The 17598-nt window shown below is 49.6% G+C and overlaps 1 protein-coding gene across 8 annotated transcripts in view; it reads left to right on the top strand.

The window, feature by feature from the left end:
- Positions 1-17598, top strand: part of TCF7 (transcription factor 7) — a 70794-nt gene that overhangs the window by 40815 nt on the left and 12381 nt on the right. For 5 of the 8 annotated variants that reach the window (XM_019008158.2, XM_015641653.2, XM_015641648.1 and 2 more), the window contains exons 4-7: positions 7820-7952; positions 10954-11044; positions 15590-15676; positions 17368-17478. In XM_019008158.2, coding sequence (XP_018863703.1) covers positions 7820-7952; positions 10954-11044; positions 15590-15676; positions 17368-17478 — 422 coding nt within the window. The remainder of the gene's footprint in view (positions 1-7819; positions 7953-10953; positions 11045-15589; positions 15677-17367; positions 17479-17598) is intronic. The other 3 variants (XM_019008160.2, XM_019008159.2, XM_015641650.1) reach the window with 1 other exon arrangement.

Genomic DNA, 17598 nt, shown 5'->3' with positions numbered 1-17598 from the left:
GAGGAGAGGAGAGGAGAGGAGAGGAGAGGAGAGGAGAGGAGAGATGGAAAAAGGTGAAAAGAAAATAGGGACCATAGTGCTTGCCAGGAGGTGCTGATGACTGTCCCTTCCCTATAGACAAGGGACAGATGTCCTGTGATAGGTTTCCTGTCCAGGTCCTGGTGTGACAGGGGTGACACCAGCAAGATGGTGATGCTCATGGTGGCCTTGCACCCTGGCACCACTATGAGGTGGAGGGGCAGGTTTCACCTCTTTGATGTTACATTAATTGAAACATCTTAAATCACATCAGTGTTTTTGAGGGGTTGTGTTTTGTAAATTCCCTGACAAACTTTCAAGTACATGGGCTAGTTGTGTATTTGTTATAAATGGAAAGAAAAAAACACAGCCAGCAGCCAGGACTCCTCTCCTAATGCCCAGGGATTCTGTAAGCAAACATTTGCCTCCAGAAAACTGCACAGCACTGGCACCTGCAGAGTTCATGTTGCTGGTAGATGGCCCCAGAAATCTTGCAGGTTTTTCCATCTGCTGCTGCAACCACATCCTTTGGAGACAAGGGATCTTAGAATCACAGAATGGTTTGGGCTAGAAGGGGCCTTAAAGACAATCTTGTTCCACCCCCACTGCCATGGGCAGGGACACTGTCCATTAGACCAGGTTGCTGCAAGCCCCATCCAACCTGGCTTGGAACATTTCTGGGGTATGGGCCAGTCTCCATTTCTCTGGGAAACCAGTGCCAGTGCCTCACCACTCTCAGAGGAAATAAATTTCTTCCCAGTGTCTAGGGATGTGACATCCAGAGGCCAAAGGCATCTCAGTTCAGATCCAGCACACAGCTGTGGCTGGGGTTTGCAAACAGTTTCTCAAAGCAGGTGAAAATCCGTGAAACTAGCAGCAACAGGGATCACGACATGGCTCTCAGAGTGCAAACCCTCAGTGTTTCACCAAACTTCCACACCCTGAGGTTTGGCTGGAGCTGGTGCTGCCAAAGCACATGGAGGGTGGCATCCCTGGTCCTTTGGGAAACAATGTCTCGAGCCTGGCCGGAAGGAAAGCCTTGCCTCTGTGACATGTTTTTGTTTTGTTTTCCTCCCTTGCCATCTTGGACGTTTTCCTGATTAATTCTGGGTAGTGGACCGACTGCTTGCCTTCAAGAAGTGGAGTGACATAAAGGAGGTCAGATGCTATCAGCCTCCACAGGTCAAATGGGAGCCTTTGCATTCACAGCTTCAAGCATTACCAGTAACTCCAGGGCTTGCAGGTTTTTATTCAAATTCTCAGAACCACAAGGCGCGATGGGGACAGAGATTTTTAATTTTTTTTCTCTGTAGCCCAGAACATGAGAGAGCCAAAAACCAGGGATGGATGTTGCAGAACAAGCTGGGGGTTGATGCAGCCCCAGAATTAAATTTCCCTATTCCTGGGGAGAGATTAGCAGGGGGTTGATGCTGCAGTGTAGCCCCTGGATTATATTGCCCCAGCATTTTGGTTCCATGAAGCCAAATGTGCCTTTTGTGGCAGTGGCACATTGGGGCTGGAAGGGGGGTTGCTATCCCCTCTTGATCAGATGCTTTGAGCATCACAGCAGGAGGGTTTCCCAAGCAAGGCAAGCACTGCAGGAGGACACTTTCTGCAGGTTTGAGGAGGCATCCAGAGTGAGGTAGCTCTTCTGCTGAATGGAACTGTAAACATTTGGTGGTGATGTCTGAATTTCATTTTTTGGGGGTTCTCCACTCTGGTATAGGGGGGTGTAGCTGTCTCCACACTTGTCCCCTGTCACCCCAAGAGAGCAACCTCTGAGAGGGACTTTTATTTTTCCATGCCTTTTTTTTTTTTTTTTTTTATAATTTTCAGGAAGAGCCACCTACATCTTTCTCTTAGAATATAAATACTTGAGAAGTGAAACAGCTCTTCCTGTGCCCGTAAATGGTGAAAAACACAGTTTATTTCCCCTGCAGAGTTTGACTGAAAAATAATAACCATTATTGCTTAAAACCAGAAACCAGCAGCAGCATAGAAGGTCACTGAAAAATTTTGGAAGGTTTTTAAGTTCTTTCCCTGTATTTCCCCCATTGCTGTAAGTGTTCAAGGCCAGGTTGGGGCCCTGAGCAACATGGTCTAGTGGGTGGTAATATATGTGCTTGTGGCAGGAAGTTGTAACTGTATTATCTCTAAGGTCCTTTCCAACCCAAACCCTTCTGTGATTCTGTGATTTGTCCTCACTGTGTCTGGAGCTTGGTCACCCCTCTGAGTGCTGGGACACAGAAGGTGTGAAATGCCAGGGAACTTGTTCTCTGATGCACATCCCAGTCACAGGGGAATCGGGATCAGGGGAGATGAGTTTGGCCACTAAGTCAAGCACAAAGCACAGAGAAGATCAGGGCTACCCAGGTGCCTCATCAGCATTTTCAAAGCAGAGATGGATTTTAAAGAAACTGAAAGAAATCAGGGGGAAAGGGAAAAGTTGAGGAAATCAATGCTCCATCAATCACAAAATGTAGAGTAAAAAGGTAAAAACCAGAGTGCAGGCAATGTTTGGAAAAAAACTTGAGCAAAAACAATTTTTTCCTGTATGTGTGATATGTCTCTTAAACCAATCAGCTCCTTGTTGCAATTCATAAGCACAATTAATGCAAGAATTAATTACTGCAAATTATTCCTTTCCTCTCCATCTGACTGCTGCTCCTAAGCACGTCAGGGCCAGCCAGAGGTGGGGTGCACGGGGCAGTGGGACTCCTCTGATCTTGAGGATGAGGTCTCTGGAGGAGCCCTTGGTGGTGCTGAGGGTATGAACCAGGTCCAGTTCTCAACGCTGGTTGACCTGGGCAGTGGCTGGGAAGATGCTGCTGCTGCTGCTGCAGCCAAAATTTAGCTCTGGAGGGGTTCACAGCTGGATGAGGGCAGTGCCTGAGCATGGGTGGCTTTAACTTTCCCTGTTTCCTCTGTGGCAGCGGGCTGGGGTGCTGGGACTGCAGCAAAAGTGAGAAAAGAGAAAAGAGCGTGCTGAGATGAGAAATGAGTCAATGCTGCCTTTGCCCGCAGGCTGCCGAGGGCTCCAGCCCCAGCGCGTGCCGTCAGTGCCAAAAACCGTCTGCAGTGGGTACTGGGGGTCACCTTTCATCACAGCATCTCCTGGTGTAACACCACGGGGAAATGAGGGGTGAAGGTGTCTGCTGACACAGTCTGGGGCCCTGAGCTGTTACCAGAACTTAGAGTGTCAGAGCTGGCTTTGAGTCACGGGCTCTGGGTCCCCAATGCCCCAAAAGACAGCATCCCCTAGGAGTCCTCCTGGAAGCCTTCCTGACATCTGCTGCTGTGGGGTGTGCCTAATAATGTTTTAATCATTTCATAGAATCACAGGATGGTTTGGGTTGGAAGGAACCTTAGAGATCACCCAGTTCTAACCCACCTGTCATGAGCAGAGACACCTTCCACTAGACCAGGTTTCCCAGGGCCTCATCCAAGCTGGATTAATGTCCCCTGTACATCCCTAATCTTTTGCTAATTTGGATTGATTGGAGAATAAAGAGCAAAAGGCACAGTGCCTCCAATCACAGGTAGCTTCACCAGCAGCGGTGCATGCTTGGTGCAGCCTGACTTTATACCTTTCTTTCTGTGGCATGATGACTAATTTTGCAGTGAAGAGGAATTAATTCCTCATTGAATCAGCAACAGCAAACCTCGGTAGGTTTTGTTTTTCACAGCCGACACATCGACTCATCTCACTCTCTCTGAGAAGTGATGTCAAAGCAAACACATATGGGGCAACTCAGGGCTGGACTGCAGCCTGCAGCTCCTGTGCTGCACCCAGGCACCCACGCAGGGCAGAGGAGCACAGAGCCCTGCTCAGAGCTCAGCCCAGCATCTGAGCTGAGAACAGCCTTGAGGGATGCTCCCAGCAGGCAGACACGCAGCGCAGCCAGTGACACAGGGTTCTGGAACTCCCAAAACCCCGCTCTGCCGCGGTGGTGATGGCCACCAGTACGGCACAGCTGCCAGCCACAGTTCCCTTCCCTTGGCCAGGCCCCTGCTACACACAGGCCACTGCTGGGCTGGCCCACAGCTTTTCATTTCTCTGTCTTTGGGGCTGGCAGTGTGGGAAAATTTGAAAGTGATGTGAGTAATTTCACCTGACTGCGGCTCGGCTCCCCGGCAAGGCTGGAAACCACAGCACTCGCCCTGGCCACCAGCTCCTGCACCCAGACACCCTGTGCTGAGGGGGATGGATCCTGCTCCCTCCCAGCCTTCCCTCCTCATGGCTGGGGTCCTGGGGACACCTGGCTCCAAGGGCCACAGAGGGGTTATGGGACTTTCCCCTCCCTTCAGGCTCCTCTGCATCCATGGATGGACAGTGCAGGGTTTTCCAGCAGTTTTGGCTCTCGGGATGTTGGCTGATGTTCTGGGAGCTGTGGTCTGTGCAAGGCAGGCAGTACCCTGTTATCCTCCATGGGGAGCACAGCATCCCTTGAAGTCACATCCCCAAAGAAAATTTAACAGCATGAAATCTAATACTTTTCACTATTGCAAGGGGTAGTAGAGTTAAACTACTTTATTTTAGTTCTGAATTGTCTTCTACCAGAAGATTAATTAAAGTCATTCCTATGCACAAAAGCAGCGGTGGAGCCTAGCACTGGTGGGATGTTGGGATCCTCAGCAGTCCCCCAGGCAGTGTGGTGTGACCCCTGCTGCTTTTAATAGCTGTGTTCAGTTGTAGCAAGGAATACTTTTCACAGGTTACAAAACATCCTCTTTTTTTTTTCATTTGTTTCTTTTCCTAAACTGATACAAGGAGGGGAAAAAAAAAAAAAAAACCCTTATTTTTTTTCTACAGTATTTTCAGAGTTAAAAACTCAGAGTTTTACCAGCCATGGAAATTCTTTAGTTTGATCACTTCCCCTCGTGTCAATTCAATATTCTTGGGAGAAAACATTTACATCAGGTTAATTTTATGGAATAAAACATTGTCAGCTTTGAATAGCCTCTTCAAGGTTCAGATACTGCAGCTGATTTGCAGGAACGTAATCTAGACCTTGCAAAAAAGAGGGAATTGACCCCATTTCTCTGGCATATGGGTGTGTATAAGTATGGTTTCATACTGCAGCTGGAGCTGCAGTCATAGCTCTGGGCCACAACCATTGGCATCTGCAGCCTTTGAAACAGGATCAACACAGAATTTTCTCTATTTCTCCATACTTTTGTGTAGCATTTCCTTCTTCCTTTAATTTTGAGAGATGGGTTCCTGTAATAAACTCCATAATGGAGGAAGTGGAAAGGGGAATAAATAGCCCCTTGCAGAAGTTTTCCTTGTCTCCTTGATGGTCATCCTTCCCCACCAGATCTTTATGGCTTTAGAGAGTAGAGAAGTTTTTGAGTGAGGCAAATGTAGAAGGGTCATGGGGAAGGCAGCTCTTCTTACTGGTGCAGCGTGTTGTTTTCCATCTGAACTCACTGGAAAACTTTGAGTAATTGACCTGCAAGTCTTGTTGTACCATTGAACCACTGAATCTCAGAATGGTTTGGGTTGGAAGAGACCTTAAAAATCATCTCCTTTCAATCCCCTGTCATGGGCAGGGACACCTTCCATTAGCTCTAAGCCTAGTCCTAGCTGGCCTTGAACACTTCCATGTTCAGCTTTGTTGGGAAGGACAGCCCATGCTTTACTCTAACCACATGCACTTCCTGCTTTTCCCTGGGGAGCCATCCTGCAGATCAGCATCAGAACAGTTCATCTTTCTTTGGTGTGGTCTGTGTCTTCTGCCATTGCTCTGAAAGCTGTTCTCAGTCGTCAGGCAGTGAGGCTGGCTGGTGAATGGTGCTGTGCTTTGGGTCAGGCATGAGGCAAATGGTAAAGAAAGATCTGCCCTACTTTGGACAGAAGAAATGCTTGAGTTGAGGTTTTCGAAACAGCTCAACATTGAGCTTGTTCTGCTCCAGTGTCATGTTAGAATGTACATGTGGAACTGCATGGCCCTCATTTAGGCTTTGTGGCTCTTAAATAAGCTAAACCATAGCTAATTTTAGAAATATCACTGAAAAGCTCTTCTTCATCTCATTTCATGGCTAAGAATAGGAAGAGCTCAGAGCTCCAAACGTGTTCAGCTAAGCAGGAGCCAGCCCAGTGTTGCTCTCAATGGGAAAAACCACATAACCCATGGCCCTGCTGCAGGACAGGAATGCCTGTACCACACCAGTTTGTGCTGGGAAGGGGGGTTACATTCCCAGAACCCAGCATATGCAGTAAATCTAACCTGTTAAACATCAGGAATTATGGTTTTCATTCATTCTCAAATGCAAACCTGCGTGCCTCTTGGTTTTTATTTGCATGAGCAAACTTTTGTGGGCAACGCAGATGTAAAGCAGTGTCTCCATCAGTCTATTTTCCTCTCTGCTTCATGGGTTTCCTCCTCAGAGAAGGGATACAAAACACAGGACCTGTGCAGGGCTCCCAGTTCACTTGGAGCAGCTGAGATAGGTCCAGGACAGGTTGATCAGAGCCACTCTCTGTGTCTGTGCCTCTTTTACTGAAGCCAACCAGAGCTTTGTGCTCATTCTGCCTAAGCAAAATCATTACCAAAGTGAAAGGCACCTGTGGATTGAGTCCAGGGATCCTAAATGACTTGTCAAAAGTCACACAGCAAATCATGTGTGCACATCCCAGTGAGGCTGATGAAAACTGGCTGGCATTCCCAGCTCCTAGACCCTGGAGAGCTGTCTGACCTGCTCTGTTCCCAAATTCACCCTTCTTTGGAGTGCTGTTGCTCCTGTTTCTTTTTGTGGATATATCTGGGACAAATCCTAACATTCCACCACCAAGATGAAGTCAGTTTGGATTTAAAGGCAGCCATGGGCGAAACTGGGCATGTCGGAAACAGCACGAGACGCTTGAGGCAAGGAGGCTGCGTGGATGGCAGCGAGTGTGTGTGTGTGTCTGTGTGTCTGTGTGTCTGTCTGTGTTCCTTACAGCTCTGCAGCCCTTCCAAACAGCTTCCCCTCTCTCTGCTCCCACACACATGAGGAACTTCCTGTTGCTTTCACCAAAAGTGCCTTTTCCGAGGTGCTGGCCTCTGACAGCCATGCTGTGCAGAACCAGGAGAAGCTACAAGAGGAGACAGATTTTTATTTGCTTACTTTTCCTGGATTTTTCTGCATCTCCAGCATTACCTCAGCTCCCTCTGGTCCTCCTTCAGCCCTGGAGCTGGGTCCAGCAGGGATTTCAGCCCGAGGGCTAGCTGGTGACCACGTCTTGTTTTCAAAGGCACTACCCTCAGCATTAATGGTGGCCTTGGCAGTGCTGGGTTAATGGTTGGACTTGATCATCTCTATAAAGTCTTTTCCAGCCTAAATGATTCTGTGATCCTGTATCTGTCTCTCCATGACAGCTCTGATTAATAAAGCCCAAACATGACTTTCACGGGGAATATGAAGGATTCACTGTTAAAATCCAGATTTAGACCCTGTGGTAGTCCAGGATAAAGAACTACAGCTCTGCATTGGATAACACAACACACTTGAAGCATTCATCCTGGAATAAAAGATACTGGAAATGAATGGGAAAAAAGTTCTGAACTTCGAAAACTTCATGCTGGTGATCTGTTTTCCACTTATCCAAGAAATCATCTCCAGCTGGTTTTCCTGCTTGGTTTATGGATTTTTTTGTAGGATGCTGCAGTGTTTGTTTAGTAATTTGTTTAGTGTTTGTGTAGTGTAATTTTAGTTATTCCCAGCCTTGCTGGCAACAGCAGGACTGCAGAGGGCACTGGCCCTCCTTGCTGGTGGATCTTGATGACTTCTGAGCCCTGTCCATCCCTGTGTCTTGCAGTCCAACAAAGTTCCCGTCGTGCAGCCGTCGCACGGAGTGCACCCGCTCACCCCGCTCATCCCGTACAGCAACGACCATTTCAGCCACGGCTCCCACTCACCCCACTTGCCTGCTGACATCAACCAGAAACAAGGTAATGGCAGTGCTGGGACCTGTGTGCTGGGAGGGGGACAGAGCTGGAGACCGCTGAGGCTGGCACCTTCCTAGTCCCAAATCAATGAGAAAAATCAGGGCCTTTGGTCAGCTGGGACATTTCTTAGCAGTAGGAGGTTATTTAGCTTGTTGGGAATGCTTTGTAACATGGATATGAGCAGTTTGATACCAAAAGTGCCAGCCCTGCTGATGGAGTGTGCTCAGTTCTTTGTACAAGCTGACCTGAACCCTGAGACCAGACCAGAGCCTGCACGACAATGCACAAGAGTCAACCAGAAAATGGAAAGTAAGATTTCCTTTGACTCATACCCAAACTGTTGTCAGGTTGTCATTTTGAGAAAATGCTTGAAACAGGAAATATTTTGACTAAAGAGGATCAGTGTCTGATAGTTGACTGGATTGTGACACGTGTGTCCCCATAGCCACAAGATATGTGGTTGTCACCCAGTTTGGCTTTTTGTGTTCCTGTGTGAGCCCAGGCTGTGTCAATTGGCTCATGGGGCTATGGAGGAAAGTACAGTACTCTAAAATAAAGATGTAAATACAAGTATGTGTTGAGGAATTCAGCCCAGTCCATCATTTCATCATTCTTCATGGCTTCCTGGCAAACTGAGTGTAAAATCAAACTTTCCTCAACCTTACATTAGTGAAGAACATCTGTTCTTCTTCTACCCAGGCTTCTACACAAACCTGGGCTTGATTTCATGGGAAAGCAAGCAAACAGGCAGTTTTGTGTCAAACTGCATTCAGGAAGGAGGTCAGTGTCCACCAGAGCCCAAAAACCAGTGCCAAAACAGAGGCACAAAACCAACTGTTGTGATTTGGGAAGGGCCTCCACCCAGGAGTGATCCAAACTGTCCCAGAGGCATCAGCTTCACCAAGTTAACATCATTGATAAAACAGTGGGTTATTGAGGATGCTCTTGGCTGGAGGACCCACTGGATAATCCCTGGTCTGAACCTGGAGGCCACATTCTGGACTCATCAAGGATGCTGATGGTAGGGTTTAGGTCTGGTGTAAGAGATACCCAGGCACATCCTGGTTGAATTCCAGGCAGCATATTGCTTGTCAGCCTTCAGAGCATAATAAACTCAGCAGAAAAATAGGAAGAGTTAACAGAATAAACCTACTGAAATCTCATGTAGTGGCTGAGAAACACTGAGACAGTGTGCAAGAAAGCAGCCCAGCACACCTTCCCCACACTGCCTTTGCTGTACCTGGCAGAGCTCTGCCCCTCTGGGAGCCACTCACTGTGAGCTGCCTCCTGGGACTCACTGGGAAAAGTGACACAAGAGCACTCGCCCAAGGGCAGAGCTGGTTATTATATCCCTCTGTGGGGGCACTGGAGCAGTCCCTGAGCATTCACCTCTGTGGTCAGTCATTCTGGGACGCTGTTGTTGGGCTGCCCACCTGTGCCCTCTGTGCAGGCACTGTCCAGTCTTCCCTACCCCTTTCTCCTGTACTTCTACAGACACAGGGAGTCTGTTTGTCCCAGGGACTGCCCCATGTGCTATTCAAGGAAAGGTTCAGCCCATCATCCTCAGCTGGGTCTTGCCTTTGTGGTGCAGCTGTGATCATACATGCCCTATCCCTACACTGCTGGGGCGAGGGTTTTATTCTGTATTCATCCTGGATGTGCCCCATCTGTGTTTTCATCACTGAAATAGCTGCCATTATCACCCCCTGTAAGTGCTTGAGACTCACTCTCATACTCATTCTCACAGCATCCCTTTAAAGTTTCTCACAGTAGCCCAAGGACACAAATGAGGAAATACAAGCAGGAATTCTGAGTCAATGGCTGGTGCCCCAACCACTGGGCCAGCAAGAATAACTTGTGCTCTGACTTATGCAACTCACAACTCGTATTGTTGGGGGTGCAAATCTGAGGCTGTTCCATTAGCTCCCTTGTGCAGGGCTGGTTTTGTTTCACCCTCCATGGACCACTGAGTCCCACTTGAAGCAAATCTCATACTTGGTTACATATTCCTGTCAGGTCAGTTACACATTTATTTTAGCTGACTCCTAATAGAATGCTTAGAATCTGTTGGTGTCAATCCTAATTAATAAGGTACCATTCATATACCTAGGAGAAAAATCCAGTTGCAATTGCTTGCAGCTCATCACCAAATTAGTCCATGTGTTTCTCATCTAGGACAGCCACTCAACAATCCCTGTTCCCAGTGATTGTCTGAGGCTCGATAGCAGCCATCACTACACCACTCTGTGCCAGAGCTCAGCCCCAGCACCTCTCCAGTTTCCCAGTGCAGGGGTCAGCTGGAGGCTGTTTTTGCCAGTAGCACTGTGGTTGTCTGAGTCCCACCCGCAGCCCCAGGCACCACAGGATGTTTTCCAGCTCAGATAGGAACGGAGTGGAGCGATGCTGCAGCTGTGTCCCCTGGCCATGCTGCCCATGCCAGCAGCTTTGAAGATCACACAGGGATTCCCCTGTGAATTCCCAGCTGGCACCATACCCACCTCCACAGTTCCTTGGCACCCGTAGAGCCGCAGAACACTTGTTTTGAACTCAAATTGCTTAAAATGAAGTTGGAAGTGTTGCCTGCTGGAGCATCCCCACTGCCTGCTCATGGGGGGTCCTGCAGATGACTGATGGAGAGGGAGCATAGGAGTGGCCTTGACTGAGCACTGGAGTGGGCTCTCTGGGAAGGGCAGAGGGGTGCCTGGAGTCAGCCAGACCCTTACCAAAGCACGGTCCTGCTCGGCCTCAGGTGGCATGGGGCAGCTATGATGCTTGTGCAAAAGCAAGATGCCTCCTCCACCCCCTCATTATGTTTGTGATTTTGCAGCAGTGTGGATGACCCACCGCACCCCCACAGGGAGAACCACAGGAAACACCATCCTGCCACTTGCAGATAGCTATTTCATATAGCTGTCCACAAGGGTTCATAGGTGAAGCAGACAGAGGGTTGGGAGCCAGGGAATGCAGTGCCATGTTCAACTCCTCTCCCTCTCCCTTCTTGCAGGAGTGCACCGTCCTTCCCAGACCTCAGACATCCCTGGTTTCTACCCCCTGCCCCCCGGTGGAGTGGGCCAGATCACGCCGTCGATGGGATGGTGAGTGAGGAGAGCTCGGTTCTGCGCAGCCCCAGCCCCACTGGATGTGTGGGACGGGGATGGGTCACTGAGCCAGCCACTGCAGCTGCTCTCTGTGACCTCCACGGTGCTTTCCTCCAGCTTCATGCCTCCTGTGTGCTGTGTGAAGAGGGAGGAGAATTTAGCCCTGTCTTGGAGGTGGGAGCAGACCTGTGGAGAGGCTGAAGGCTTCGTCCTGGCTGAGGCATCCCTGGAGAGGGGTTACAACCTGCCCAGTTCAAAAGTGACTTCTGCTTTCCATCTGTCCATGTGGATTAGGGAGCCCAGAGAGAGCTTCCTACCCACCCCTCCTAATCACAGCAAAAGCCTCTTTTTTGAGTAGGAGGTAATTTTCTCCCTCCCTGGACTTTTCAGCACAAACAGTGCTTTTCCTGAGCATGCCACCAGCATGGAGCAATCCCGTGGGATGCTCCATCTGCCAGGCCATGGCGTTTCTTGGGATCTGACACACAGGAAAAAAGTACATCATGGCAGAGACCTGCCAGATAGCAGCCTGGGTACCTACAGCCTGGCTACAGCTCAGTAGGTTACAGGTGGTAACCACTGCTCCAGCAGCCATGGGAAGGAGAGACCATGAGCTGGAGCAATCACAAAATGCACCCCTTGCATGCACCATCCCTGCAGAGCATCTTGCAAAGCACAGCCTGTTGGTAAACCTGCCCCAGGGACACAAGTTAAAAATACACCAGTGTGTTCTCTGTGGTCATTGCCACTGGCTTTTGTCCCCGTGACCATGAGCACACTGAGAGAGCGTGTCTGGCAGGTGCTGCCATGTGGGCATCATCACTCCTCAGATTAATATTTAATCCCCAGTGATGATGTGGGAACATGGCAGAGGCTGACAGGGAGACTGGTGGCTGCAGGTGGCAGTTCAGGGTTGCTGGGATGAGGATAGTGCAGGGCAGGTGATGACAGGGACAGTTTCCTGCAGTCCTGGTGGATAAAACCCTGGCAAAGCCTGGCAGAGAGCTTCAGGTACAAGAACCTACTGCAGAGTGGGAAAGGGGAAGCTGCTTAAAGCACAAAGTAAAATGTTAGCTTTTGCTTTGTTTTGTTTATGAATTTCATGTTCCAGATATTTAACCACAAGGAAACAGAGGATGAGGCCTTTGATACAGAGTCTGGCTTCAAAGAGATTACATTTTGCCTTCTGTGCTAAATCTGCTACTCTTGGGTGATGATTTAACTTCTCATATGATGTGATTCATCCTCAGGAAAAACAAGGGCTAGGGTGACTGTGCTGTAACATGAAAGAAATAGTTGGAGCAGGGAGAAAGGAGCCTGTTTGTCAAATGGAATGTCCACTCCTGGGTTAGGATGATGCTGTTCAGACAGCCCTGGGCTCATGAAGGGAGAGCAGTCTGGTTTTTTATGGAGATTTTGTGGGGCAGCTGGTGGTAGAGAGAGCTTTCCTGGCTGAGAGCTGCTCCAGCATTGGTAGGGTTTGGCAGCCTCCTGCAGCCTCATCAGGTGCCTTCATTAATGGCTAACAGAGCAGATACAGTAAAGCAACAAACGGCCTGACATGCAGAGAGGAGCACCTTGAGGCACATGTGTCTAATAGAGCTTTTGCTCATTCTTTTCCTTGCCCAAAATGTATGGAAAGAGCCCCAAACCCACTTATGGAGTGCCCAGTCCTCAGCTGAGGCTCAGCACACCACTGTGGGTGGGTGCAGAAGCACTGAAGTTCATGGCAGCAGCAGGCAGCAGGGGCTGTGTGCCAGGGATGGATGTGCTGGGGATGATCATGCCAGGGATGTATCCCAGAGAAGCTGTGGCTGCCCCATCCCTGGAAGTGTTCAAGGCCAGGATCTTGAGCAGCCTGGTCTAGAGGAAGGTGACCCTGCACACAGCCGGGGATTGGAGCTGGATAATCTTTAAAGTTCCTCCCAACCCAAACCATGACAGGATTCTGTGGCTGTGCTGGTGCCACCAACTCAGCTGCCAGGCCAGGGCAGCTACACATGGGAAGCAACTTTTCCTCCACAAGCTGGCAGCAGGAGCTGGGCAGAAACTGGTTTTGTTCTCACTGTGTGTTTCAGGAGGAGGAGCTGCAATCACTCTCTGTAATTAAGCTGGGATGACAGTCAGATAAAAGCTTTCAAAAGTCCAGTCAAGTGAGTTTTGCTTCTGGGAGCCTGGCAGTTCACATTAGCCAGGAACCTGCAAATTGTGTCACTCACCTGTGCCCGGGGCCAAGCAGTGGTGCCATGGCAGCCTCTCCTCCACCATCCCACAGCCTGTATTCTGAGCCACCCTCCCATCACCAGCTGATCCTCTGGAAACAGGCTGAGAGAGCTGGGATGTTCAGCATGGAGAAGTTTCCAGGGAGGCCTCAGAGCCCCTTCCCACACCTAAAAGGAGCTTATAAAAAAGAGGGAGATGGATTTGTTATATGGGCAGATAGTGATAGGACTATCTATCCTATCCTCTCCTTTCCTAAGGGGGAACAGTTTTGAACTAAAAGAGGAGAGTTAGGTCAGATGTTAGGAAAAAGTTCTTTACAACAGAGGGTAGTGAGGCCCTGGCACAGGTTACCCAGAGACACGGCAGCTGCCCCGTTCCTGGAGGTGTTGATGATCAGGTCAGACAGGGCTTGGAGCATCTGGATCTAGTGAAAGGTATCCCTGCCCCTGGCAGGAGCTTGGAATGAGATGAACTTTAAGGTCCCTTCCAACCCAAACCAGTAATTCCGTGATAGAGGCTGTAATCGTGCACTCCCAACCATCAGGGACTGATTTTGCAGTTGCTTTAATTCACATGTCAGAGGGACTTCAGATGAAGCTGCAAGTGCCCAACTCCATTCCTATACCAATATCCTGGCCTCTGGAGTAACACAGGTCGCTTCTCGATTAGCTACAAGTGTTTTCTCGGCCCTGGGGCAGTCGCCTCCAACTTCAAAAGTTGTTTCAGTTTCCCAGTGAGCAGCAGCACTTGCCTGTTTGTTGGTGTGTTTATACCCACCAACATCTGAGGGCTTGGAGAGGGCTTCTGCCTGCCAGGGTGTAAACAGCCCCAGCTGCCTTTGCTGCAGACAGATCCCACAGATTTCAGTCAAGCCAATACACAGCAGCAGGAACAGGAGTCTTCTTCCTGCCCAGCACAGCTCAGGGGTCTGACTGCTGCCCTGCTGTCATTATTCTTCTTCAGGGCAGAAACTTGTTTTTAGCTCCAAAAAATCCAAGGCATCCAGAAGCTTGGGTCCTTCACAGTGCATCATACTTAATGATAATGGACTTTTTGTGGATTTTTTCATCATTAGAGCTGAAAATAGCTGGTCCTGGGTTTAGGTACAGCTCTGTGCAGCCTGGCCAGAGGAGTGTGAGTACCAGCACAGTTGTAAGCACCTCATTGTGCCCCATTCCTGGAAGTGTTCAAGGCCTGGTGGGATGGCATTTGGAGCAACCTGGTATAGTGGAAGATGTCCTTGCTCATGGCAGGGTGGGTTGGAATGAGATGAGCTTTAAGGTCCCTTCCAACCTAAAGCCATTCTTTTATTTTAAGGTCCCTTCCAAGCTAAACCATTCTGTAAGTCTATGATCTCAGTTTCCATGTGCAGTTTTAGGCTAGAATCATCTTTTGGCAGGTTTGCAGAACAAGCCAAGGTATTTTTGAGCTATTTCCATATGAAAATGTGAGGGTTCCCTTGCTGGGAACAGCAAGGAACTTCCTGCATAGTTATTTTACTATCTCAAAAATAATTTCCAGCCCCAGGTCTGATACATGCCTGGTCCCCAGTATGAAACAACTTTCAAAAAGAATGCAGGACTGAGCTTTTGTCTTCTTTAAACATGATAGGTGTCCTTAAAAGGATGTGCTGGGGAAACCAGAGCATTCCTGAGGCACAAAGGCAGGGTATGTACTTTCTCTCCAGACTGTGGGAGTCTCCTGTGCTTGGGAGCATCACAAAGTAGATGAAGTTGGAAGTGACCACAATGGTCATCTGGTCCAACCTCTCTGCTCAAGCAGAGCTGTTCCAGAGCACATGGCCTGGGATTGCATCCAGACAGTCCTGGGATATCTCCAGTAAGGGAGGCTCCACATCCTCTCTGGGTCACCTATTCCAGTGCTTGGTCAGTGCACAGTAAGGAAGTTTCCTCATATTTATCTTCCTGGTGCAGTTTCTTATCCACCACACAGAGATTCTCAGCAGGCTTTAATTTATTTTTTTTTTTGGTCCCACTGTGCTCTTTTGTGCAACTTCTTCTGTGCAATAGCAACATCAGATTTTTCAGCATGCCTCTGCACTTTGCATTGTTACCAGGTAAACTCAAAGCAGCAGTGTTAGTACCAGGGGCAGAAGGGGGTCAGAATTGTATCCAAGCTTTTAGGAAGGCCCAGGTTCTCTGAAAATAACATCCAAAGCCCACACTGCCCCTCAAGCCTAAGGGACACCGAGTGTCTGCCCAACAGGGGCATCAGTGCTGAGCCCCATTAGAAAAGGGTATCTTTAGGAAATACCACGTAGCTGTGGATACTTTATAGACTCTTTCTTCCTGATCCCAGGCAGAGCCAGTCTGTCTATCCGCTCCCGTCATGTGGATTTAGACAGCCGTATTCGTCAGCGCTTTCTGCTGGGGCTTCTTTCTCCAGGTGAGTATGAGCTGTGTGAGACAGGGCAGCTCGGCTGGTCACGCAGCTTGCAGTTTGTGCAGCAGGAGCTTGCAGCAGACCACAGCCACCCAGGTACAGCCACACACCCTGCCCAGGGCAGCCGTGGGAAGAGAAGGCACTTGGAGGCAGTGTCTGGTTCAAAGGGTGCTCAGGGGAATGTTGAGGATGAAGGATGCACAGCGGTTGGGTTTTATTCAGCAGAACTCTAAAGAGAGTCAAAAACTCCAGCCTTCAGCTCAGCATTGGGAAAATGGGGTGGAATCCATGGCTCAGGATTTTTCTCCGTGTCACTTCCCTAATCCTGTTGTGTCCCTGCTGCCGTCACCGCTTTGCTCTGCAGAGATGGATCTGGTTTATTTGTCTCAGCTTTAAAAGCAGGGCAGGAGGGGGCAGTGATTCGCTGCCCTCCCATCAGCACAAGTCATTTCTGTGAGATGTAAATACAGCTTCTGCCTTCAGGTGAGGAAAATGCATCCCCTATGGATGGGAATCACAGAGCCCAGCCCTTCCAGGTGTGCTGCTGGCCAAAGCCCTTGTGGCTCCATAGGGATGCCAGGGCCACACCAGCTTTTGCTTTGGCTTCATGTTGTCCTGAAGAGCTGTTAGTGGAGATTTCCCACAGGAAGACCATACAAACCCTTGCTCTGCAAACGCTTAGCCATGCAGAAACCTGGATCCATGCAACCCTCAATCCATACAACACTTGATCCATGCATCCCTTGATCCATGGAGCCCCTTAGCTCTGCAGAAGAGGGGAGGGAGTGCTGCCAGCTCTTCTTTCTCGCAAGGTATCACTCATGCACAGCCTCAAAAGTGAAGGCAAACAGAGCTAATGGTTCCCTGTGGAGCCCCAGTAGCCTTCCTGAGCTCCTGCTGCAGGATTTTGGGCTGGATTTTGCAGCACTGCTGCAGCTGAGAAAGTACACCTGGTCAGATAAGGATCAGACTGTGCTGGAGTATTAAATTAAACAGCTTTTCTTTCCGTGCCAGCATATCTAATGAACAGTTCATCTCCCATGGGCAATTCTGCCATCTCAAGCTGCAGTCATAAAGTGGCAAGCTTGGCAAAGCTGACTTTGCTGGCTTTATCCTCCAAAACTCCGAAGAGAGCTAATGAACCCTGAGAGCTAATGAGACCTCTCGTGATCTCAGCCCATATTGTGGGAGAGCATTGCTTAGGCAAGGTGCACCTCCTAGAGTTGCACTTGGGTTCATGTTCAGACTTAGACTATTTCTGTTAAAAGAAAGATGCGGGGTGGTCCTAATCTCTCCCATCCAAACCCCAGGTTGAGTTTGTTGTTCCTTTCTGCAGTGCTAATGAGATAGTGCAACAACAGAGATTTGAATAGCTGAAACTGCTGAGTGAAAGTGCCCTTGATCTCAGCCAGGCTGGTTCCTGTTGCAGGCGGGTTCCCTCGCTGTGGCACCGGATCCTTTCCATTCACACGCCCAGGGCTTCACCAGCCGTGCCACGAGGGTGACCAAGGGTGCTGGGCACTGCCTGCTCCCCGCCAGCCTGGCAGCTCCCGCGTGCTTTCCATGTCCTTGCTTCCATCTGCTTCCGCCCAGCAGAGCGCACTCCGAGGGACGGCGCCCCGGCTGCTCGGCACCCGCAGTGTCCCCAGCCCGGCACTGCCCTCCCGGCACGGCTCACCCGCTCTCTGTTGCAGGTTCACCCACCCTCTGATGCTGGGCTCTGGCATGCACACCACGGGCATCCCGCACCCCGCCATCGTGCCCCACTCCGGCAAGCAAGAGATGGAGCACTACGACCGAAACATGTGAGTGGGAAGTGCTGGCTCAGCAGCATCAGCAGCTCAACACCCATTTCATTTATCACTCTCAGTGCTGAAATGGCAGGAGGATGGATAAACATGGAGCTGTGCATCTGAGGAGCAAAT

The sequence above is a fragment of the Parus major genome, chromosome 13 (assembly GCF_001522545.3).
Source record: "Parus major isolate Abel chromosome 13, Parus_major1.1, whole genome shotgun sequence".
NCBI classification, from domain to species: domain Eukaryota; kingdom Metazoa; phylum Chordata; class Aves; order Passeriformes; family Paridae; genus Parus; species Parus major.
The sequence above is the reverse complement of the archived record's forward strand: the minus strand, read 5'-3'. Positions and strand labels throughout refer to the sequence as shown.